Source organism: Trachypithecus francoisi, unplaced genomic scaffold (assembly GCF_009764315.1).
Source record: "Trachypithecus francoisi isolate TF-2019V2 unplaced genomic scaffold, Tfra_2.0 Lachesis_group12, whole genome shotgun sequence".
NCBI classification, from domain to species: Eukaryota; Metazoa; Chordata; class Mammalia; order Primates; family Cercopithecidae; genus Trachypithecus; species Trachypithecus francoisi.
In genome coordinates, this window is record NW_022681457.1 from 78,040,088 (window position 1) to 78,064,161 (window position 24,074).

The 24,074-nt window shown below is 46.9% G+C and overlaps 2 protein-coding genes across 6 annotated transcripts in view; one reads left to right on the forward strand and one right to left on the reverse strand.

The window, feature by feature from the left end:
* LRRC41 (leucine rich repeat containing 41) overlaps window positions 1-23,738 on the forward strand; it is a 25,479-nt gene extending 1,741 nt beyond the window's left edge. The window contains exons 2-10 of the mRNA XM_033226545.1: window positions 3,832-3,918; window positions 4,879-4,949; window positions 15,342-16,479; window positions 20,763-21,023; window positions 21,580-21,744; window positions 21,850-21,948; window positions 22,520-22,642; window positions 22,881-22,956; window positions 23,054-23,738. Coding sequence (XP_033082436.1) covers window positions 3,832-3,918; window positions 4,879-4,949; window positions 15,342-16,479; window positions 20,763-21,023; window positions 21,580-21,744; window positions 21,850-21,948; window positions 22,520-22,642; window positions 22,881-22,956; window positions 23,054-23,273 — 2,240 coding nt within the window. The 3' untranslated portion in view covers window positions 23,274-23,738. The remainder of the gene's footprint in view (window positions 1-3,831; window positions 3,919-4,878; window positions 4,950-15,341; window positions 16,480-20,762; window positions 21,024-21,579; window positions 21,745-21,849; window positions 21,949-22,519; window positions 22,643-22,880; window positions 22,957-23,053) is intronic.
* The window catches only part of RAD54L (RAD54 like), a 32,776-nt gene continuing 32,366 nt past the window's right edge, over window positions 23,665-24,074 (reverse strand). For all 5 annotated transcript variants that reach the window (XM_033226548.1, XM_033226551.1, XM_033226550.1 and 2 more), the window contains one exon: window positions 23,665-24,066. In XM_033226548.1, coding sequence (XP_033082439.1) covers window positions 23,856-24,066 — 211 coding nt within the window. In that variant the 3' untranslated portion in view covers window positions 23,665-23,855. The remainder of the gene's footprint in view (window positions 24,067-24,074) is intronic.

Consider the following 24,074-nt stretch of genomic DNA (forward strand, 5'->3'; position numbering starts at 1 on the left):
AGGAGGTGGCAGGCCCGGCCGAGGCCTGCCGGGGATGGTGGCAGGAGAGCAGGCCCCGGGCCTGGAGGCGGCGCGGGGGAGGTTCCACCAGGAGGCCTTGCGGGTGGCCGTGGCGTCTTTACAGGAGGAAGGCCCTGGTCAGGACAGGAGTGAGGACTTTGAGGACTCGAGGTTGCAGGGCGGGGGGTTTGAGTTATGCCATAAGGAGGGGGTGTGGGGAAAAGGCCCTGGAGTTTGGGGGCGCTGCAGCTCCGGGATAAGCTGGAGCACCTAATCCACTCCAGCTTATCCCGGAGTCGGGGAGGGCCTTGGCTGTGGGAGTGGAGCCCAGTACCGTGAGGCCTGAGTGTCCTGCCTGCATAGTGGTGGTGGAAGAGGCTGTTAGAAGTCGGGCCGGTGTGCGGAGGGGACACTGGAGGCTCCAGGCCAGCCAGAGGCTGAGAAGACAAGGGGCAGGCCCACCCATGGCGAACATGAGGAAAGTCTCCGTTCTGAGCTGAGCAGGGAGTGCAGAAAAGTCCTAGGGCATGCGGAAGAAGGCAGAGAGGGTCTGGCTTGTCTGCCTGGAGCTTCTGGGATGCTAAGACTGGCTAAAAAGGAAGATGACTGGGTGTGGAGGCCCAGGTTGGGAAACAGCAGCATTAAAGGTGCAGGCTAGAAAGAAGCAAGGAAAATCCCGGCTTAAGAATGGAGAAAGGAAGAGAGGAGTTTGTGGGTAACAGGGGATGAGAATTCCTGTGGCTGTGAGAAGGGATGGCTAACTAGAGGAGAGCAGGTTGGAGGGAAAAGGGGTAAGGCTCTGAGGAACTTCTTCCCGTGTTGCTTCTTCCCCCCAAAACAATTGACAGTTTACTGAATCTCCATTTCCCCTTCTCCCTCCCCCATGACTGCTGTACATACCACCATCCCTTTACTGGCTGAGCCCCCAGCGAGGTTGAGAGGAGACAGGGGAGGAAGAGCTCCTGTGGGCCTAGACTAGAAAAAGCTGCATCAAGTGAGGCCTTTTAGGAAAATAGCCAAGGAAGAGGCCTGCTAAGCATTACTATTTTGAAGGTCTCAGTGTGGGCTAACAGCCAGGAAAGTCTTCCTGGAGGTAGTGAACTAGCATCGCTTTGTGTAAGGAGTTGGGGCAGCAGGGGTATAGAGGCAGCAGGAAAGGGTACAATGAGGAAACTTAAGTAGAATAAGGTATATTATACCTTGAATACCAGGATGTGGAGTTTGGACTTTATCATGAATGCAGCAGAGAGACCTCCAAGGGTTTTGAAGAGGGTAATGTCATCACCAAGAGCAGGATGAAGAGGGACTGGATAGAGACTGAAGTGAAGGAGAGCAGTTAAGCTGTTGTAATAGACCAGATGAAAGGTGATGTGGACTACATTCATGTGTAAAAGCATAGGGAATTAACACTTTCATTCAGCAGGTACATTGAGGACCTACAATGTACAAAGAATTATACTAGATTCTTGATGTCAAGATTCAGTTAGTCTGTAAGTAAAGATAAAAAGAGACCCTGGGGCGGAAGTTTTGGTATACTCCAAGATCTTAGACTTGTTCTTTTTCTTTGAGATGGGGTCTCACTCTGTCACCCAGGCTGGAGTGCAGTGGCATGATATCAGCTCACTGCCACCTCTATCTTCTGGGCTCAAGCAATTCTCCCACAGCCTCCCAAGAAGCTGGGACCACAGGTGTTCCCCACAACACCCAGCTAATTTTCTCTGTATTTTTGGTAGAGACAGGGGTTTGCCATGTTGCCCAGGCTGGTCTCAAACTCCTGGGCTTAAGCAATGTCCCCCACCTCGACCTCCAAAGATTACAGGGATTACAGGTGTGAGTTTGACTTGTTCTTGATTGGACAGAGATGCCACTGACAGGATAAAAATAACAACCAACATTTAGTGAGCTTATTATGGCTGGGCATTGTTTTAAACAGATTATAAGCATGATCTTCCCAACAGTGTCATGAGTTAATTACTGTTATCTCCATTTTATTTTATTTTATTTTATTTTCGAGACAGAGTCTTGCTCTGTCGCCCAGGCTGGAGTGCAATGGTGCCATCTTGGCTCACTGCAATCTCTACCTCCTGAGTTCAAGCGATTCTTGTGCCTCAGCCTCCCATGTAGCTGGGATTACAGGCGTGCATCATTACACCTGGCTAATTTTTGTATTTTTAGTAGAGACGGGGTTTCACCATGTTGGTCACACTGGTATCAAACTCCTGACCTCAAGTGATCTGCCCGCCTTGGCCTCCCAAAGTGCTGGGATTACAGGTGTGAGCCATTGCATCCCACCTATTTTTTATTTTTTGAGGCAGGGTCTTGCTCTGTCACCCAGGCTGGAGTGCAGTGGTCTAAGCACAGCTGGCTGCAGCCTCGACCTCCTGGGCTCCAGCCATCCTCCCACCTTAGCTTCCCAAGTAGCTGTGACCACAGGTGCACACCATTACACTCTGCTAATTTTTGTTTTGTTTTGAGATGGGTTCTCACTCTATCACCTGGGCTCAAGTACAGTGGTGTGAGCATAGCTCACTGTAGCCTCGAACTCCTGGGCTTAAGCAATCCTCTTGTCTTAGACTTCCAAAGTTCTGGGATTACAGGTGTGAGCCACTGTGCGTGGCCTCAATTTTTTTCCAGTTGAAGAAACTAAGGCTTAAAGAGGCTTAAATAATTTGTCCAAGGATTCACATTTAACTAAACAGTTAGGATTTCACCCAGATTTGTCCTACTCTAGAGGCCAAACCCTTTAGACACTATACTATAAAGGCTCTTAGAACTAGAGAAGTTGGCAAGAGCAGGTTGTTTTTAAGATATATTGACTTTTGGCCAGGCGCGGTGGCTCACGCCTGTAATCCCAGCACTTTGGGAGGCCGAGGCAGGCGGATCACGAGGTCAGGAGATTGAGACCATCCTGGCTAACACAGTGAAACCCCGTCTCTACTACAAATACAAAAAATTAGCCCGGCGTGGTGGTGCGTACCTGTAGTCCCAGCTACCTGGGAGGCTGAGGCGAGAGAATGGCGTGAACCCGGGAGGCGGAGCTTGCAGTGAGCTGAGATCGTGCCACTGCAGCCTGGGCAACAAAGCGAGACTCCATCTCAAAAAAAAAAAAAAAAAAAAAAAGATATATTGACTTTAGAGACATGAATTGTTTCTCTTCTTCATAGGAAAGTACTAATTCAGGATATAGCAGTAGCCCAAAGGATGGTAGTGGTTAATCTGGAAGAATGGGAAGGGAATTCAGGAAAGACTTAATAAAGGGCATGTGCTACTTGAAAGATGAGTAGTTGATATACTGAAAGTGGCAATGACATTCCTATTAGAACAGCATGACAAAGGACATTCTTGTTGGAAAGAACAGCATGACAAAGGTACAGGGTTTTGCAGAAAGCGGCATGTTAGGTAAACGAAAAAGTAGTTAAGTGTGGCTGAAATGTAGGAGGCAAAGCAGGGAGCTGATACTAGCAGGGCAGATTATGAAAGATCTTTTATCACACATATTCAGTAGGTCCTTTTCAATGCCAAATGGTTCATTTTGCTTGGGCAGAAGTGAACTGACCAGCTTCTAAAAAGCATGTCAAGCTCATTTAGCATGTCAGCTTGTTTTGTGGGATGATCTCACTCTGGCCCCTGAAATTCCAGCTTCCAACTGAGTGGCTGAAGATAAGTGGACTAGAGTTTGGAACAGATCTAGATTAGCTTCTAGAGGCTCCATTTGTCAAGTGAGAAGTCTACCCTTCCATTTTCCTTTCCAGTAGAATAAATAATGCTTGGAACCCTCTTGAGTGGGAGGGGGAGGGGAGGAAAAGTAAACTTTTGTTTTGATTTTTGTAGCCCTCCCAGGCCCAATACTTCAAAGCATCCTACCTCTGCTCAATATATATTACTTGGAGAGGATTGAGGAAACTGCCCTCAAGAAAGGTGAGTATCTTTCTGTCTCTTTCTCAGTCAATGATTATGAGCAAGGCACCATAATGTTCTTCAGGTAAATATTACACCTGATACCTGCTAGAACTTCATGCTTTTTTTTTTTTTTTTTTTAATACGGAGTCTTGCTCTGTTGCCCAGGGTGGAGTGCAGTGGTGTAATCTTGGCTCACAGCAAGCCCCGCCTCCCAGGTTCACACCATTCTCCTGCCTCAGTAGTAGTAGCTGGGACTACAGGCGCCTGCCACCACGCCCGGCTAATTTTTTTTTGTATTTTTAGTAGGGACAGAGTTTCAACGTGTTAGCCAGGATGGTCTCAATCTCCTGACCTCGTGATCCACCTGCCTCGGCCTCCCAAAGTGTTGGGATTACAGGCTTGAGCCACTGCACCTGGCCTTAGAACTGCATGCTTTTCAAAAAGTACCTTCACACCTATTTTTCTTCCTTGTTCCTCAGTGTCCTGTGAAACACAAAGCCAAGTATATGATCTTTATTATACTGATAAAAGTGAGACACAGGCACACCACAATTAATAGCAAAGCCAGAACAACCCAGATCTTCCGAATCTTAGTTTCTCTATTTTACCAAGCTTCCTCACCTCATTAGACACATCTGTTAACAGCTAACATTGAACCCTAATGTGTCAAGCACTGTCCTAGGCACTTTACCTGGAGAAACTCATTTACTCTAATCCTTTCAACAACCCTATGAAATAGCTGTTATTAACATTTTACAGATGAGGAAACTGAACCACAGAGAAATTAAGTAACTTGCCCAAAGTCACATAGCTAGAGTGTAGTTTGCTGATATTCACACCCAGGCAATCTGTCTTTAGAGCCAGTGCTCTTAATCACTCTGCCATATTGCTCCTCCTACCCGGAGGACAACATTAAAGGTTGATGTACTTTACTCATGGTGGCCAGCAAGCAGCCAAGTGTGATATTTCTCCTTACAGGCCTCTCCACTCAGGCTATCTGGCGCCGACTCTGGGATGAACTGATGAAGACACGGCCTTCCAGTTTGGAAGTAAGTTATCAGGTAGAACACTAGCCTGATTTTGCATGTAAAAGCTGGAATAGCACACAAACACAAGCTGGGTACTGGTAAAGTGCAGAGACACTGATAGAATGGATTTGGGAGGAGGGCTCTGATGGCTTGTCACAAGGTTTTGGTCCATTTGGCATTTGTCACTGAATTGCTTGCTCACCATATTTGCAAGGGACACAAAACAGGGGAAGTTAGTGATCACAATGGATGGCAGAGCCAGGATTCCTAGAGTTCTTGATGCAGTGGTCAAATCTAACAAAATGAAATTTAATAGAATACACCAATACTTCAATGAGTTTTAAAAGTTCCAATTGCGCCGGGCGCGGTGGCTCAAGCCTGTAATCCCAGCACTTTGGGAGGCCGAGACGGGCGGATCACGAGGTCAGGAGATCGAGACCATCCTGGCTAACACGGTGAAACCCCGTCTCTACTAAAAAAAATACAAAATTAGCCGGGCGAGATGGCGGGCGCCTGTAGTCCCAGCTACTCGGGAGGCTGAGGCGAGAGAATGGCGTAAACCCGGGAGGCGGAGCTTGCAGTGAGCTGAGATCTGGCCACTGCACTCCAGCCTGGGCGACAGACCCAGACTCTGTCTCAAAAAAAAAAAAAAAAAAAAAAAAAAAAAAAAAAGTTCCAATTGCATGGCCTCAAGATGTGGGATAAAGGAGTCTGCTTAGTAACAGCTTGTATAAAAAAGATTAAGGGAGTTTAGTCAACAATATGTTGAAGCCACTCATAATGACTATACCTTGAGCTGTGTGAACTAATGTAAATATAGTATAGGCTGAAGGACAAGGTGGACAACAGTCCTGCCTAGCTCTGCAATGGTCAGGCTACCCGTGGAGTATGGAGTACATGCACCACCACACCCAGCTAATTTTTTTGTATTTTTAATAGAGACAGAGTTTTTCCATGTTGGTCAGCTGGTCTCGAACTCCTGACCTCAGGTGATCTGCCCACCTCGGCCTCCAAAAGTGCTGGGATTACAGGCATGAGCCACTGTACCCGGCAAGGACCTACCAGTTTAATAGGGAAATCTACAAATAGATCACATATGATAGGATAAGTGGTGTAATAGAGGATAGTAAGAAGGTTGAGAGAGAACAAGAAAGTCTTTTCTAGGAAGTAATATTTGAACTGGGCCTTCTATGGTGAATGAGGCCAAAGAACAGGTGGAAAAAAAGCTAATGTCAGGAATTGGAGATTTAATTTCTGGGGATGCACTGGATTCAGTAACATTGAGCCCCATCTCCTTCAGCTTATTCACTTCCAAATCTGGACTGCAACCCTTGAAGTTCAGAACGAGGACACCAGGCCTTATGAGGAAGAGAAGCAGACTCAAGAATATTAGAAAACAGTAACTGCTTTTTGCTATCTTTAAGGAGACATCAGATTCACTTTGTTCCAGTATTTCACAAGCAGTATAGTTGACCAGCAGGTGATAAAGATTATATTTTTCTCTTGGAGAAAGCTTTCTGGAAAAGAATGTTTATTATCCTGTCTTCTTGGCTCAAAGCATTTCAGAGCATTTAGAGTCCCCGGGCTTGGTGGCCCAACAGTCAGTTAGGCAGAGGTCCTAACTTGGAGTGTATCTATTCCAGAGGGTGTCTTCCGCTTCCCACTTTTGCATGACAATAGCCTTCAGCTCATTAGTCACAAACACTTATTCAGCGCCTGCTCAGTTCCATGTATTATGCTAGGTTCCAGGGATACAATCAATGGTGAGCAAGATAGATACAGAATGCTTATAAAGCAATAATATTTCAAACTGTGTAGTACTGGGGTATATAAAGAGATCTGTGCGGTCAGGCATGGTGGCTCACACCTGTAATCTTAGCACTTTGGGAGGCTGAGGCAGGTAGATCGCTTGAACCCAGGAGCTCAAGGCCAGCCTGGGCAACATGGCAAGACCTCATCTCTACTAAAAATACAAAGAATTGGCTGGGCATAGTGGTGCATACCTGTAGTCCCAGATACTCGGGAGGCTAAGGTAGGAGGATCACTTGAGCCTGGGAAGTCGAGGCTGCAGTGAGCCAAGATCGCACCACTGTACTCCAGCCTGGGCAACAGGAGAGAGACCCTGTCTCAAAAAACTAACAAACAAAAAAAGAGGTCTGCATAATAGAATAGATACTCTGGAGAAAAAGCAAGGAATAAATTCAGATTTACACAATAAATTATTCTCTAGCAATTGGTTAGCCATTTGGAAAAAGTTAAGTTAGAGCCTCACTTTACAGTATACTTTAATGACTCCAGTATGAAGAATAAGTTGTGGCCGGGCACAGTGGCTCACGCCTATAATCCCAGCACTTTAAGAGGCCAAGGCGGGCGGATCATGAGGTCAGGAGTTCAAGACCAGCCTGGCCAAAATGGTAAAACCCCATCTCTACTGAAAATACAAAAATTAGCTGGGCATGGTGGCATGTGCCTTTAGTCCCAGCTACTCAAGAGCCTGAGGCAGGAGAACTGCTTGAACCAGGAGGCAGAGGTTGCAGTGAGCCAAGATCACACCACTGCACTTCAGCCTGGGCGACACAGCAAGACTCCGACTCAAAAAAAAAAAAAAAAGAATTCGTTGTAAAAAGTAGAAGCACAAGAGTTGGGTACAGTGGCTCACATTTATAATCCCAGCTATGGCAGAGGCTGAGGTGAGAGGAATAGCTTGAGCCTAGGAGTTGCAGGCATGTGATCATGCCACTACACTCCAGCCTGGGTGACAGCACGAAACCATGCCTCTTAAAAAAAAAAAAAAAGGCCAGGCACGGTGGTTCATACCTGTAATCCCAGCACTTTGGGAGGCCGAGGTGGGTGGATTGCTTGAGCTCACAAGTTTGGGACCAACCTGGGCAACGTGGAGCAACGCCATCTTTACAAAAAAATAGAAAAATTATCAGCCGGGCGCGGTGGCTCAAGCCTGTAATCCCAGCACTTTGGGAGGCCGAGGCGGGTGGATCACGAGGTCAGGAGATCGAGACCATCCTGGCTAACACGGTGAAACCCCGTCTCTACTAAAAATACAAAAACTAGCCGGGCGAGGTGGCGGGCGCCTGTAGTCCCAGCTACTCAGGAGGCTGAGGCAAGAGAATGGCGTAAACCCGGGAGGTGGAGCTTGCAGTGAGCTGAGATCTGGCCACTGCACTCCAGTACGGGCGACAGAGCGAGACTCCGCCTCAAAAAAAAAAAAAAAAAAAAAAAATTATCCTGGTGTGGTGATGTGCACCTGTAGTCCCAGCTACTCAGGAGGCTGAGGTGGGAGGGAGCTCAGGAGGCAGAGGATGCAGTGAGCTGAGATCACACCATCGCACTCCAGCCTGGGCAATAGAGCCAGACCTTGACTCAAAACAAAAACAACAAAAAATCAGTTTCAACACCAAAGAAGAGAAAAAAATAAAAATTTAAAAAATAAAAAGAATAAAACCAACAGGCCAGATGTGGTGGCTCACACCTTTTATCCCAGCACTTTGGGAGGCCGAGGTGGGCAGATCACTTGAGGTCAGGAGTTGAGACCAGCCTGGCCAACATGGTGAAACCCCATCTCTACTAAAAATACAAAACTTAGGCCGAGCACCGTGGCTCATACCTGTAATCCCAGTACTTTGGGAGGCCAAGGTGAGCAGGTCACTTGAGGGTCAGGAGTTGAGACGAGCCTGGCCCACATGGTCAAACCCTGTCTCTACTGAAACTCAGGTGTGGTGGTGCATGCCTGTAATCCAAACTCCTTGGGAGGCTGAGGCATGAGAATCACTTGAACCCAGGAGGCAGAGGTTGCAGTGAGACTAGATTGCTCCATTGCACTCCAGCCTGGGTGACAGAGTGAGACTCTGTCTCCAAAAATAATAAAACCAATAAACAAAAAAAAGTAAAAGCACAAATCAGGCTGGGTGTGATGGCTAACACCTACAATCCCAGAAAAACTTTGGGAGGCCAAGGTGGTCAGATCGCTTGAGTCCAGGAGTTCGAGAACAGCCTGGGCAACATGACAAAACCTTGTTTCTACAAAAAATACAAAAGTTAGCTGGGTGTGCTGGTGTACGCCTCTAGTCCCAGCTATTCGGGAGGCTGAGGCAGGAGGATCAACTGAGCGTCAGGGGTCGGTCAAGGCTACAGTGAGCAATGATCATGACACTGCACTCCAGTATCATAACCCTGTCTCAAAAAAAAAGCACAACTAAAAATATAATAAAAGTGACCATCCTAATCTCAGGATGGAGAGAGTACTAATTTTGTTTTGTTTTGTTTTGAGATGAAGTCTCGCTCTGTTGCCAGGCTGGAGTGCAGTGGTGTGATCTCAGCTCACTGCCACCTGTGCCTCCTAGGTTCAAGTTATTCTCCTGCCTCAGCCTCCCTAGTAGTAGCTGGGACTACAGGTATGCGCCACCACACCCAGCTAATTTTTGCATTTTTAGTAGAGATGAGGTTTCACCATGTTGACCAGGATGGTCTCCATCTCTTGACCTCGTGATCCACCCGCCTCGGCCTCCCAAAGTGCTGGGATTACAGGTGTGAGCCACCGTGACCAGCCAAGAATGCTAATTATTAAATGCACAGAACCAAGAAAGAAAATACAGACATATTTAACCACATAAAATATTAACACTATCTTTAGGACTTTGTATTAATTAAATTTTTTAAAAAATGCCAACACCATAACCAAATTTTAAAAGGTAAATACACTGTGAAAGAACATTTGCAACAATATTTGCAAAACAAAGGGACACAAAATAAGAAAAAGACAAATATCCCAGTAAAATGAGTAAGGATTTGGACACATCACGAAATATACAAAAATCCCCAGTAAAGTGAAAAATGTTAAGTCTCATGATAAAACTGAGAAAGTAAAATTTCACTGCTTAGTTTAGTAAAGTCTTGTTTGATTTGGTTTTCATTGCAAAGGTAATGCCTAGGTTTGGCCATGAGTGGGTGAAATTTGCATTTTAATATGCTGTTGGTGGTAACAGAAATTGTTGTAACTTTCTTGGTAGGCAATCTGGATTTGTTCAGACTTTAAAATATTTAGGCTGGTTGGGTATGGTGGCTCTTACCTATAATTCCAGACTTTAGAACACCAAGGCAAGAGGATCACTTGAGCCCACAAATTCGAGACCAGTCTGGGCAACACAGGGAGACCCCATCCCTGCAATAATTTTTTTTTTTGAGACAGAGTCTCTCTCTGTCGCCCAGGCTGGAGTGCAGTGGTATGATCTTGGCTCACTGCAACCTTTGCCTCACAGGTTCAAGTGATTCTCCTGCCTCAGCCTCCAAAGTAGCTGAGATTACAGGCGCCCATCACCAGGCCTGGCTACTTTTTGTATTTTTAGTAGAGACGAGGTTTCACCACATTGGCCAGGCTAGTCTCGAACTCCTGACCTCAAATGATCCCCTGGCTTTGGCCTCCTAAAGTGCTGGGATTACAGGTATAAGCCACTGTGGCCAGCCTGCAATAATTTTTAAAAATTAGCTGGGCTTGTTGGCATGTACCTCCCAGCTAATTGGGAAGCTGAGGAGCCCAGGAGGTTGAGGCTGCAGTGAACTATAATAGCACCACTGCACTCCAGCCTAGCTGACAGAGACCCTCTCCTCCCCAGAAAATTTAGGCTGGGCATGATGGTGGCTTACACCTGTAATCCCAGCACTTTGGGAGGCCGAGGCAGGTGGATCACCTGAGGTCAGGAGTTCAAGACCAGCCTGGCCAATATGGTGAAACCCCATCTCTACTAAAAATACAAAAATTAGCCGGGCGTGGTGGCACATGCCTGTAGTCCCAGCTACTCAAGAGGCTGAGGCAGGAGAATCACTTGAGCCTGGGTCGTGGAGGTTGCAGTGAGCCAAGATTGCACCATTGCACTCCAGCCTGGGCGACAGAAAAAGACCCCATCTCAAAAAAAAAAAAAAAAAAACCAGCTGGAGCAACATAGTGAGACCTCATCTCTACAGAAAAAATTTAAAAATTAGCTGTGCATAGTGGCATGCGTCTATAGTCCCTGCTACTTGGGAGGCTGAGGCAGGAAAACTGCATGAGACCCCGAGTTCAAGGCTACAGTGAGCTATGATCTCACCACTGCACTGTAGCCCTGGGTGATGGGGCAAGACCCTGTCTCTTAAAAAAAATAATTTGGCTAGAAGTTCTGCTTCTTAGAATTTATAGTATATAAAAATTGAGATACTCATGAAGATTTATTTCCAGATGTATATTACAGAAGAGTTCAATATAAAAAAGCTAGAAACAGGGTCAGGCACCGTGGCTCACACCTGTAATCCCAGCACTTTGGGAGGCCAAGGCGGGCAGATCACTTGAGGTCAGGAGTTCAAGACCAGCCTGGCCAGCATGGCGAAACCCCATCTCTACCAAAAATACAAAAATTAGCCAGGCATGGTGGTACATGCCTGTAATCCCAGCTTGGGAGGCTGAGGCAGAATAGCTTGAACCTGGGAGATGGAGGTTGCAGTGAGCCGAGATCATGCCACTGTACTCCAGCCTGGGCAACAGAGCGAGAATGTCTAAAAAAAAAAAAAAAAAAAACCAAAACCTAGAAACAGGCCAGGCATGGTGGCTTATACCTGTAATCTCAACACTTTGGGAGGCCAAGGCAGGCAGATCAACTGAGCTCAGGAGTTTGAGACCAGCCTGGCCAACATGGTGAAACCCCGTCTACTAAAAAATACCAAAAAATTAGCTGGACATGGTGGTATGCACCTGTAGTCCCAGCTGCTGGAAGGCTGAGGCATGAGAATTGCTTGAACCCGGGAGGCAGAGGTTGCAATGAGCTAATATCCCGCCACTGCACTCCAGCCCAGGCCAGGGCGACAGAAAAACTGTCTCAAAAAAAAAAAAGCTAGAAACAATGGAAATATTCAATACAGCAAGTATTATTATATATGGTATACATTTTCAAAATAAAATATTCTAAAAACATTTGAATACATGGTATGTTTTAAAAGCCCAGCATTTGAAACTGTTCAGAATTGTCTCAATGTTGTAAAAACAAATACATGTAGCTACTCTCATATATGTAAATACTCCAGAGTTAGTTTACACTTTTTTTGAGACGGTCTCACTCCAGTTGCCCAGGCTGGAGTACAGTGGCACGATCTTGGCTCACTGCAGCCTCAACTTCCCAGGCTCAGGCAATCCTCCCACCTCAGCCTCCCAAGCAGCTGGATTATAGGTGTGCACCACCATGCCCAGCTAAACTTTTCCTATTTTTAGTAGAGATAGGGTTTTGTCACGTTGCCCAGCCTGGTCTCAAACTCATGGACTCAAGCAATCTGCCTGCCTTGGCATCCCCAAGTGCTGGGATTACATGCATGAGTCACCATGCCTGGTCCATGATTTTTCATTTGCTTCTCTATCCACACACACTATTTCTGGTATCGGCAAAACAATGAACAACATATAGTTTGTGAATACTGTTAGCTCTAACAAGTTAGCACAAGATGTTTAGCCCTCCCTTGTTTGTACACATACTTCCTCTTCCCCTGCCAGCCCATTGAGGATGGGCCAAAGATTGTGTTGGGGCAAATGTCACTTCACTTCATTGATCATGCCTCATTTCCCTTACCCTCACAGAAAACGAAGTACTAAATCACTTTGCATCGTGATAGCATACGAGTCCATAAAATGAATGGTTTGGACTACATCTCAAGCATCTCTCAGCTTCGAATTTTAGCATAGATTCTTCTTAAGAGTGGTGATGAAATAAAACTTCGTGATCTTCTGTCTGCTCGTACATTAGTTTGTGAGAAAGAAGCCACTGAGAGCTGTCGTAACTTTACTCATTTAACTGTCACAAAAATGCTGTCAGTCTATAGTGATTTTCCACTTTATAGATGATGAAACTAAGGCAGAAAGAGGTGAAATGACTTGCCTAAGTTACAGTTAGTGAATGGCGGACCCAGATTCAAGTTGAAGCAGCCTGCTTCTGGAGTGCATGTTCCTGATCACTGTGTCATGCTGCTCACTGCAGTTGTGTCTGGAGTGTTCCAAATATTGTCTCCCATTGATTCATCAACCATTAACATGTCTGAAAAAGTCCAGTATTTACTTATCTAACATACATTTCCCCTGTGCCTCTTATAGCCAGAAACAGCCACAATATCTTGGCTCACCATCTTTGTCCATATTTTAGGCCAGATATTGTAATAACCATCTGACTAGCTCACTTGTAAAGCTGAAGCCTTGCTAAGGTTACCTGCAAGTGTTTTTCAATACTGGGTGTGGGCAGCAAATGTGTAGGAAAAGTGCTAGTGTGAGGTAGGACCCAAGGATACCTTCTTTGCCTTTACTCAAAGCTGAGCAGAGATTTGGTTGCCAGGTAGTTTTTCCTGCCCTCAGTGTCCTGCTGCTGATGAGCAAGGCCTTTCTGTGTTGCTGCTATGCAGTTATTTCAAGCAGGAAATTCCTAATTATTACCACAGTAAGTGGAGTCTGGGGAAATAGCTAAGGCAACAGGAATGACACTTTTGCTTGAGGACAGCAGAGGCCTAGTTCCTTCTGAGAACCTCAAATAGGAACTGAGGGTTACTCCAGTATGGAGGAATGCATGGAGGCAGGGTAAGGACCAAAGAAATGTTTTAGTCTTGGGGAACCTCAGGCTCCCCACAGCCTTGGCTTTAGTCTGAATGAGCACCATGCTTAACAGGCTCTGCCTCCATTTCATATCCCGTCCAGCTTAATAGCAGTGGCAGCAGCAGTAACATTTTTTATATTTCACAGATTACAAAGTGCTTTAATTTGTACTACTTCATTTTGATCTTCACAACAATCCTGTGAAGCAGGTTATCCACATTTTGCAGATGAGGGAAGAGGTTCAGAGAAATCCAGAGGACACTGAAAGAGCTAGGACCTGACTTTCTACTGCCCCTGAGATGACTTAGGGATCATCTTAAATTAGAAACTTTGGGGTCTGGTACCTGTCTTTGTCTCGGTGTGCCCTTCTGGATTAGGTAGCAGTAATTCCTAACCTCTAATGTACATCAGAATCATCTGGGATGGTTCAAGCAATAAAAATGTCTGGACCTTACCTGAGATGTAACACAGAATCACCAAGTCTGGGTGTCTGGTATATGAATTTTGGGGAAGAAAAGCTCCATAGGGAATTCTGATGTGCACCAAAGGCTGAGAATCACTTGCGTTCAGAGTTATATTAAACATATCAGAATAGTCTGATGAATCGCTTCTTGGCCTTTTGGCTAAGATCAAGTGCAGAATAGTCTGATGAGATTTCCTATCCATCAAAGCAAATAACTGTTGCCTTGGAAGAAACAAATCAAGATATGATTCCCGCTTTCTAAGAATTTCTCATGTGGCTGGGATAAGACATGTACACAGGCAAAGGGACTCAACACCATGAGACAACATACCAGCATCTTAGTCTTGAGTAGTCACAGTGTCAGAGAAGTCCCAACAAGAGACAGTCTCAAATGACATGTTTCTAAGTCCTTTCAGGAAGTCTAGTTCAGCAATGGAGACATTTCTGGTAGATGTAGGAAAGGACATAGGCAGGTTTGGGTCCATGGGGTGACCAGTTTGGCTAGAGCAAAGCATTCTCATAAGCAAGATGTGGGAAATAAAGCTTCTCAGGCAGAGGGTGGAAGGGCAGTAGGGAGACATCGGGTGTTTTAATGCAGTATGATGTTATTAGTGTTTTACAGCACCACTTTGGGGACAGGGAGAGTAATCAGGAAGCTAGTGGTCGGGTGTGAGGTGATAAGGGGCTGGTGGTGGTAAAATGTTGGGATAAGGGGCAGGGCGTGGTGGCTCACGCCTATAATCCCAGTATTTTGGGAGGCCAAGGTGGGTGGAACACTTGAGGTCTAGAGTTCAAGACCAGCCTGGCCAATATGGTGAAACCCCATCTCTACTAAAAAAATACAAAAATTAGCCAGATGTGGTGGGCGCCTGTAATCCCAGTTTCTCCGGAGGCTGAGGCACAAGAATCACTTGAACCTGGGAGGCAGAAGTTGCAGTGAGCTGAGATCACACCACTGCACTCCAGCCTGGGCTACAAAGTGAGATTCTATCTTAAAAAAAAAGAAAAAAAAATTGGGGTAAGGTTCTAGAAACAAACATGGAAGAACTTACAGGGGTGTTTCAGTGGAGGCACTATAATAAAAGCATGGTCTTTGGAACCAGATTTCCTGGGTTCAAATAATCCAACCACTTACCTGTGTGACCACAGGTGATAACCTCTTTGTGCCTCAGTTTTACCTGTGAATTAGGGCTAATAATAATACATACCTCAGAGATGTGAAGATTAAATGAATTTGTAGAGTGTTGCCTGACTCACTAAATAGTTTGCTATTGGAGGAGAAGGAAATTTGGACAGTTTCATGGATATATCATGGCTGTCTGGCATGTTTTCTTCTTTTCAGAGTGTGACATGTTGGCGAGCCAAGTTTATGGAGGCCTTTTTTTCCCATGTTCTACGTGGGACCATTGATGTGTCTTCTGACAGGCGTCTTTGTGATCAGCGGTTCTCGCCTCTTCTGCACAGCTCCCGCCATGTCCGACAGCTCACCATCTGTAACATGCTGCAGGGTGCAACGGAGCTGGTGGCTGAGCCCAACCGCAGGGTTCTGGAGACCTTGGCCAGCTCCCTGCACACGCTCAAGTTCCGCCACCTGCTGTTCTCTGATGTGGCTGCTCAGCAGTCACTTCGGCAGCTGTTGCATCAGCTCATTCACCATGGGGCTGTCAGTCAAGTGTCCCTATACTCCTGGCCTGTGCCTGAGTCAGCCCTTTTCATCCTTATTCTCACCATGAGTGCTGGCTTCTGGCAACCAGGGCCTGGTGGCCCACCCTGCCGCCTCTGTGGAGAGGCCTCCCGAGGCCGGGCCCCATCCCGAGATGAAGGGTCCCTCTTATTGGGCTCACGTCGGCCCCGCCGGGATGCTGCTGAGCGATGTGCTGCAGCCCTGATGGCTAGCCGGCGTAAGAGTGAAGCCAAGCAGATGCCCAGAGCTGCACCTGCCACTCGGGTAACACGCCGGAGCACACAGGAGAGCCTGACAGCAGGCGGAACAGACCTTAAGAGGGAGCTGCACCCCCCAGCCACCTCCCATGAGGCTCCTGGCACCAAGCGGCCACCTTCTGCTCCAGCAGCCACTTCCTCTGCCTCTTCTTCTACATCCTCATACAAACGGGCACCAGCTAGCTCAGCCCCACAGCCTAAGCCCCTAAAGCGTTTCAAGCGAGCTGCAGGGAAGAAGGGTGCTCGCACCCGTCAGGGGCCTGGTGCAGAGTCTGAAGACCTGTATGACTTTGTTTTTATTGTGGCTGGCGAGAAGGAGGATGGTGAAGAGATGGAGATTGGGGAAGTGGCTTGTGGAGCTTTGGATGGATCAGATCCCAGCTGCCTGGGGCTTCCAGCACTGGAAGCTTCACAAAGATTCCGCAGCATCTCCACCTTGGAGCTATTCACAGTTCCACTCTCCACAGAGGCAGCCCTGACACTATGCCACCTGCTGAGCTCCTGGGTGTCACTGGAGAGCCTCACACTCTCCTACAATGGTGAGCACCCTGGAGTGGCAGGGATTGGGCTTGGATTGCCTAGCAAGCACTAGCTGTGTGCCTAATTCTGGGGAGGTGGGAGGGGCAAATTGGGGGTATGATCAGGAGGTTAGAGAGGAAGACTTGTATGTCTCACAGCAGGGGAGACTGTCAGTGCTAGAAGAGAGGAACATAAAGTCTATACACTTGATTAGTTGTTAAAAGCAGGGGTTCCTGAGGGGCAATGAGACAAGCCAGCTGGAATCTGAAGAATGAATACATTTTAGATATGGAAGGCAATCCAAGGGCAGGTGGGAGCAGTATAGTATATGCATATCCAGGCAGGGCTACAGTTTGACCTCACCAGTCATATTAGAGCAGCTGTCCAGACAAGGTGTGGGACACAATTTCTTATCAGACTAACAACCTGCAAAGCAATCCTCAGTCCTCATTTCCCTCCTGCTTGTGCCCAGCTAGCAAAACCTCAACTCTGGCTAAATCCAGCAATCTGCCTAGGTTGCTGAGCACTGCTAGAGAAAAATCATACAACTGTGCAAATCAGTGCTACTATACACTCATGATCATTAACCTCATATGAACTTTCACTGTGCTTGCAACATCAGCTCCCATTCCTACCACTTCCAAACCCTCCTTTTCCCTTCTCAGGGATGACCTCACCTACTTCACTGAGAAAATAGAAGCCATCACTCATGAGTTTCTTCATCTTGCTAAGCAGCCTATAAACTCTCCATCTGCACTCATCCTTCTTCACCAGAATGGAAGAGAACACCATCCTTTCTAAGGCTAATTCTCCCACCTGTGCTCTAGATGCATAGGGCTTCACAACAAAGTATATAAAAATTACCAGTTTGAGAAACGAGCATCCTACCTTTTTAGGGAAGCTTGTTTCTCAAACTAATTTTTATATACTGCTTAGTATGTGTCTGGCATATTTTAAGTATTCTTGATAATTTGATCTAACAATTTCATCCTTACAATGCTATGAGGACAAGTGACTTCCTCAGGATAACCTAGCAATTATAGAGCTAGGATTCAAACCCAGGCAACCAGACTGTAGATCCATGCTTTCAAACAACTATTTATACTATCTGTCTCCCTCCTACCAGCATCTTAACAGGTCTCCACCAAAAACTGCCACCACCACCTCCCTCTATGCCATATTAATAAACTCTTAACTATTATCTCCTATTCTTCACAACCTTAGTTATCTGTACTGTTTCCACTTCTCTTACCCACAGCCCCTTCCAGCCTCTTATACCCCTACCACTGCACTGACAAGGACCTATGTCTCCAAGGTCCTCCTTGTTACTAGATTCAATGTATACTTTTCAGTAACTCTTCTTGGCAGGATTTACTGCTATTAATCTCCATTAATTTTTTTTTTCACAATCTTAAAAAATGTTTTCTTGGCCAGGCACAGTGGCTCCTGCCTGTAATCCCAGCACTTTGGGAGGTCAAGGTAGGTGGATCACGAGGTCAGGAGTTCAAGACCAGCCTGACCAAGATGGTGAAACCCCATCTCTACTAAAAATACAAAAATTAGCCAGATATGGTGGTGGGTGCCTGTAATCCCAGCTACTCAGGAGGCTGAGGTTGCAGTGACTGGAGATCGTGCCACTGCACTTTAACCTGGGCAACAGAATGAGACTCCGTCTCAAAAAAAAAAGTTTTCTCCTCCTCTCTGCTTATTCCGAGTTCCTCAGAGCTTTCCCACTTTATGCACCCTTCTTGGACAATTTCATCCATTCCTGTGGTTTCAAAGGCCAACTATGCTAAAGATTCCCCATTATGTGACATTACCCCAGATCTTTCTCTTGACCTTCTAGACCCATTTATCCAGCTAATAGACATGACCACTTCATAACCCACAACATGCCCCCCCCCAACTCATTACATCCAACTTGAATGCACCTTCACACTATACCGATCCTTCTGTTCTCAATGACATTAGTTTACTCACTTGCCCAAAGAAACCTGTATTGTCTTACTCCACACATTTGCTCATGAGGTCCTATCTTTCCGTTTTCCTTTTTGAGACAGCCTTGCTGTCACCCAGGCTGGAGTGCAGTGGTGCAATCTCAGCTCACTGGAACCTCTACCTTCTGGATTCCAGTGATTCTCGTGCCTCAACCTCCCAAGTACCTGGAATTACAGGCATGTACCACCACACTGGGCTAGTTTTTATATTTTTAGTAAAGACAGGGTTTCCCCAGCCAGGCTGGTCTTGAACTCCTGGCCTCAAGTGATCCGCCAACCTCAGCCTCCTTCACTGCTGAGATTATAGTCATGAGCCACTATGCCCAGCCCTATCTTTATAATTTGTTAAATACATTTATTTATCTCCACATCCTTAATTCAAGCTACCATTATTCCCTACCTGAACTAATTTCAGCAGTTCCTCCGGACTCCTTACTCATGCCATACAAATCCATTATCCGCACTGCAGCCCAAGCATCCTTTGAAAAATGCAGTCTTGATTCTTTCAAAAATCAGTCAAAAATGACCCTGTCATTCATTCATGCAAACAGCTTTCAATGGCTTCCCCTCACCATATTGCTTAATTTTACTTAGGGGTCATTCATGTTCTCACTCCTGGTTACCCCTATGGTTGTATCTTTTTTTCTTTTTTGACATGGAGTCTCACTCTTGTCACTCAGGCTGGAATGCAATGGTGCAATCTTGGCTCACTGCAACCTCCACCTCTCAGGTCCAAGCAATTCTACTGCCTCAGTAGCTGGGATTACAGGCACACACCACTATACCCAGCTAATTTTTGTATTTTTAGTAGAGACAGGGTTTTACCATGTTGGCCAGACTGGTCTCGGGCTCCTGACCTCAGGTGATCTGCCTACCTCAGCGTCCCAAAGTGCTGGTATTATATAGGTGTGAGCCACCACACCTGGCCTATGGTTGTATCTTGAATGCTTCCCCGCCTTCACACTCTCACACCAGCCATTATGAAATTTTTTTGTTCTCCTTCAGGACTCTACATATGCCAAGTTGCCTCTGCCACAATCATTCTTCCTAAATTTTAGCCTGTCTCCTTTATGTTTTTTAGGACTTAGCTGGAGTGCCTTTACTGATGTAAGCTGGACTAGGTACCCATCCTCTGTAATTCCATAGTACTTTATTCCCCCAGTTTCCATCACATTATCAAGCTATGTAAGAAAACAAAGCAATGTTCTGCTCACTAGTGTCTAGCAAAAAACTTGATATTTAGTAGGCCCTGGGTAGTTTAGTTGAATGAATGAATGAATGAATGAACAGGAGCCTGCATAGTCCAAGGAATTATTTGCCTGTGGCATTAAGCAACTAACCTTCCTGGATCCTAGTCCATCCTGTGGGATTTGGTTATTTTTTTTCTGCCCCATTCCCACCCATTGATTCTTCTAAAGTATTCCCCGTTGGGTCATTTTCACTCTCCATAGTTTTTAGGTGCTCCCTATTGCCTATGAGATTAAACCATCCCTTTGCCTTTCCATAATGTGGCCTTCAAAGCCCTGCCCTCTAGAGCTGTTTCCTGAGCCTCATGTAGCCAAACAAGCAAGCGTCCCATTCATGCCTTGCACTCTCCAAGCTGATATTTTTTTTTTTGAGACAGAGTCTTGCTCTGTCACCCAGACTGGAGTGCAGTGGTGTGATCTTGGCTCACTGCAACCTCCATCTCCCAGGGTCAAGTGATTCTCCTGCCTCAGCCTCCCCAGTAGCTGGGACTACAGGCATGTGCCACCAAGCCCAGCTAATTTCTGTATTTTTGGTAGAGACAGGGTTTCACCATGTTGGCCAGGCTGGTCTGGAACTCTTGGCCTCAAGTGATCTGCCCACCTTGGCCTCCCAAAGTGTTGGGATTACAGGCGTGAGCCACTGCTCCCAACTAACTGGGACTCTTGACTATGTCTTCTCCCTCTGTCTAAAACTTCCTTCAAGGCCAGTTTCTTCAGAAAACTACTCAGAACCCAGAAATCCAGAGACCTGCTACTGTCGGGGCCTGTCATTCAGCTAGTAGCCACATGCTGCCTCACCATATCGTATCTTCTAAATTTTGTGACTCTGCCCTGACTGATGCTTCTTATGGGCATAGCCCAAAACAGCAGACCTCAATTTGCTGGTTACCTAAGGAAAAAGCAAGACATAGATGAGTAGTGAAGACAAATGGGTTTAAATAAGCTGAGCCAAAACCCAAGAGATTTGCTAGTAACCAAAAGTATTTGGAGTTGTATTTGAATATATTACCCCTGATGACACTCCCACATGGTTCTGATTTAATCTCTTTCTTGCCATAGGCCTGGGCTCGAACATCTTCCGCCTGCTAGACAGCCTGCGGGCCCTGTCAGGCCAGGCTGGATGTCGCCTCCGTGCCCTGCATCTCAGTGACCTGTTCTCACCACTGCCCATCCTGGAGCTGACACGTGCTATCGTGCGAGCACTGCCCCTGCTACGGGTCCTCTCTATTCGTGTTGACCACCCAAGCCAGCGGGACAACCCTGGTGTGCCAGGGAATGCAGGACCCCCTAGCCTCATAATAGCCGATGAGGAGATACCAGGTGAAGCACTGTGTGTGTGTGTTTGTGTGTGTGCATGCACGTGTATCCCCACACAAACGTGCAGATGCATTCGTATGAGGACAGGGGAAGGACCTCCTCTATCACTCATTCCTGGCTTATCTGGAACCTGTTCCCCTTTAGAGCTTGCCACTAAGATACTCTTGAACTAGACAGGGCCTAAACCACCGTAAGACCTGCAGAGAGTGACCAAGGCAGCTTGGTCTCCAGAAAAGGAAAAGAACTGACCTTTAGACTGGATTAGTTCCCCTGCTGTATGTTCCCTTAGTTCTTGTATGTCTCCTATCCCACCACTCTGCATACTTTATTTGCTTGTCTGGGTAGCCTGTCTTCCTGGTCTAAAAGTTCTACCAGGGCAAGGATTAAATCTCTTATTTAGTGCTCAATATCCAGAATCTAGCACAGTGCTGACATATGGTAGGCATTCAACAAGTGAATAAATAATTTTTTAGATGAATCCCTTAAGAACAGGATGGGACCTACTATGGGAGTGAGGTAGAGATGGCCAGCTGGAATCTTCTTTCCCCACCATATCCAGAAAACTGCCTGGAGCAGTTGGAGATGGGATTTCCACGGGGAGCCCAGCCAGCCCCACTGCTGTGCTCCGTTCTGAAGGCCTCGGGTTCTCTGCAGCAGCTGTCCCTGGATAGTGCCACCTTTGCCTCTCCCCAGGATTTTGGGCTTGTTTTGCAAACACTGAAAGGTAGGACCCAGCCAGAATGGTGAAGGGAGAGGAGTAGGTGGGGACCTAGCACTGTTCTCTAGGAAAGCTAAGGTCCATGGTCCATGATCTCTGCCTCCTATCCAGAGTACAACCTAGCCCTGAAAAGACTGAGCTTCCATGACATGAATCTGGCTGACTGTCAGAGCGAGGTGCTCTTTTTGCTACAGAATCTGACTCTGCAAGGTAAGTTCCTCATTCAGAACCTGGACATTTCCTGGGTCTTCACTGTGGTTCTGCCATTATCTGAGTGAGCAAACCACTGTTCCTTTCTTGGCCTTGTGTCCTCAACTATAAAATGGATATAGAACCTGCATGACTTTCCTTCTAAAAGCCCCAACCTCAGTTCCTCCTCTGCTAAACATGAAAAATTGCTTTTAGAGTGCCTCACCCAGAAGTTGCTCTTACCTTTCAGAGGTGGACAAAATGGTGGTGGTGGGGCAAAATGTACTGTGCCAGGCTCCCTTCATAGACTTTTCTCTGATCCCCAACCCCGCATAGAGGGTGGTCAGTGATAGGGAAAGAAGGAAGTGAATGGAGAATTGTCCATGCAGAGAACCTCCTAATAGTGAACATTTAGGTTCAGTCTTTGGTTTGGATTATGATTTAGTTCCAGCCTTGCATGGAGTCTAGAAAAATTCCTTCCTCGTTTTGGGCCTATACAATGTTAATACCGCTTGCTAGGGCCAACTGGGCTGGAGGGGGCGGCACCAGTCCTAATACAGCCATCAGAATTTACTATAATTTTTCTTGACAGAGATTACCTTCTCCTTCTGCCGTCTGTTTGAGAAGCGCCCAGCCCAATTTCTGCCTGAGATGGTTGCTGCTATGAAGGGCAACTCCACACTGAAGGGCCTCCGGCTGCCAGGGAACCGCCTGGGTGGGGGCCAGACCCTGGGGAGGCAGAGGGGAAAGGAGCTAGGCCTTTGACCTAAAAACTCACTGGATAAAGGCAAAGACCTCTCCATTGGGAACATGGGAGTTGGAATACAGATATTTCTGTGCTGGGGCTTCAGGAACCAGCAGGGCTGGGCTTCTCCCCAGCCAGAGTTGGGTTGGGATACCCTTGTTCCCTGTTCTTGGGTGGAGGTGACAGGCACTTCTCCCCTTCTCTCCAGGGAATGCTGGCCTGCTGGCCTTGGCAGATGTTTTCTCAGAGGATTCATCCTCCTCTCTCTGTCAGCTGGACATCAGGTACATGAGGGGAGGGGCAAGACAAGGGATGGGGCTACAGAGATATAGACCAGGAATCTGCTGCTTCCTGGATATCTAATCCATCTCACCCTACCAGTTCCAACTGCATCAAGCCAGATGGGCTTCTGGAGTTCGCCAAGCGGCTGGAGCGCTGGGGCCGTGGAGCCTTTGGTCACCTGCGCCTCTTCCAAAACTGGCTGGACCAGGATGCAGTCACAGCCAGGGAAGCCATCCGGCGACTCCGGGCTACCTGCCATGTGGTTAGCGACTCATGGGACTCATCCCAGGCCTTCGCAGATTATGTTAGCACCATGTGATGGGGCCCGTACCTCACAGTCTCATGCTCAGTACCATCAGCTTGCAGGGGCTGAAGCATGGGCTGCCCAGAACCCCAACCACCAGTTCTATCTTTCTCTTTCTGTCACCTTTTGTCTCTTTTTTCCTTCTTCCCTTGCACTGAGGTCCTGGAGGCCTTGATGAGGCCCAGCAAAGAGGCATTCTCACAGCTGGGTTTAGTGTCTTTGGGCCCCTTACTCAGTATGCTGGGAACCCTGGGCCAGGAGGTTACAGTGGTCATCATAATTGCTGAAGAGACGCCCTCCCCTGCCCCTGGGTTCCTGCCTTCCCTCCTCAAGCAGGCACCCAGGCTTTAGAGAAGTATAGGGGGCTTCTTCCCTGCTGGGCTTACCACACTGCTCTCAGGCCTCAAACCCTTTCATACCTTTATTCTTTTTTTTAACCAAAAAAGTTTTTCTTATAAAATAAATTTTGGGCAAACATCATGCAGCCCTTCTTGATGATTTTCTCCCAGAGAACAAAATTCAACAGGGCCCTGTGGGGCAAGGAACCCCTTTTCCCTATCTCCTTCCTCTAAGAGCTACACCCAGACCAGCTGGTTATCAGCGGAGGCCCCGCTGCTCCTCATGAGAACGTTGGTGGAAGACGAAGGTGATGGCAGTGGAGGCAGCATCCCAGGCAGCCTGGAGTACCTCATCCTGGAGCCCCCGCTTATCAGTGCAGTGGTTCCACTGAGCCAGGTCTGAAGTGCAGTCAGAACCATCAGGGGGTGGCCGGATCTGACGGCTGTTGACACAGCGTCGGCAGTGCAACCTAGGGAA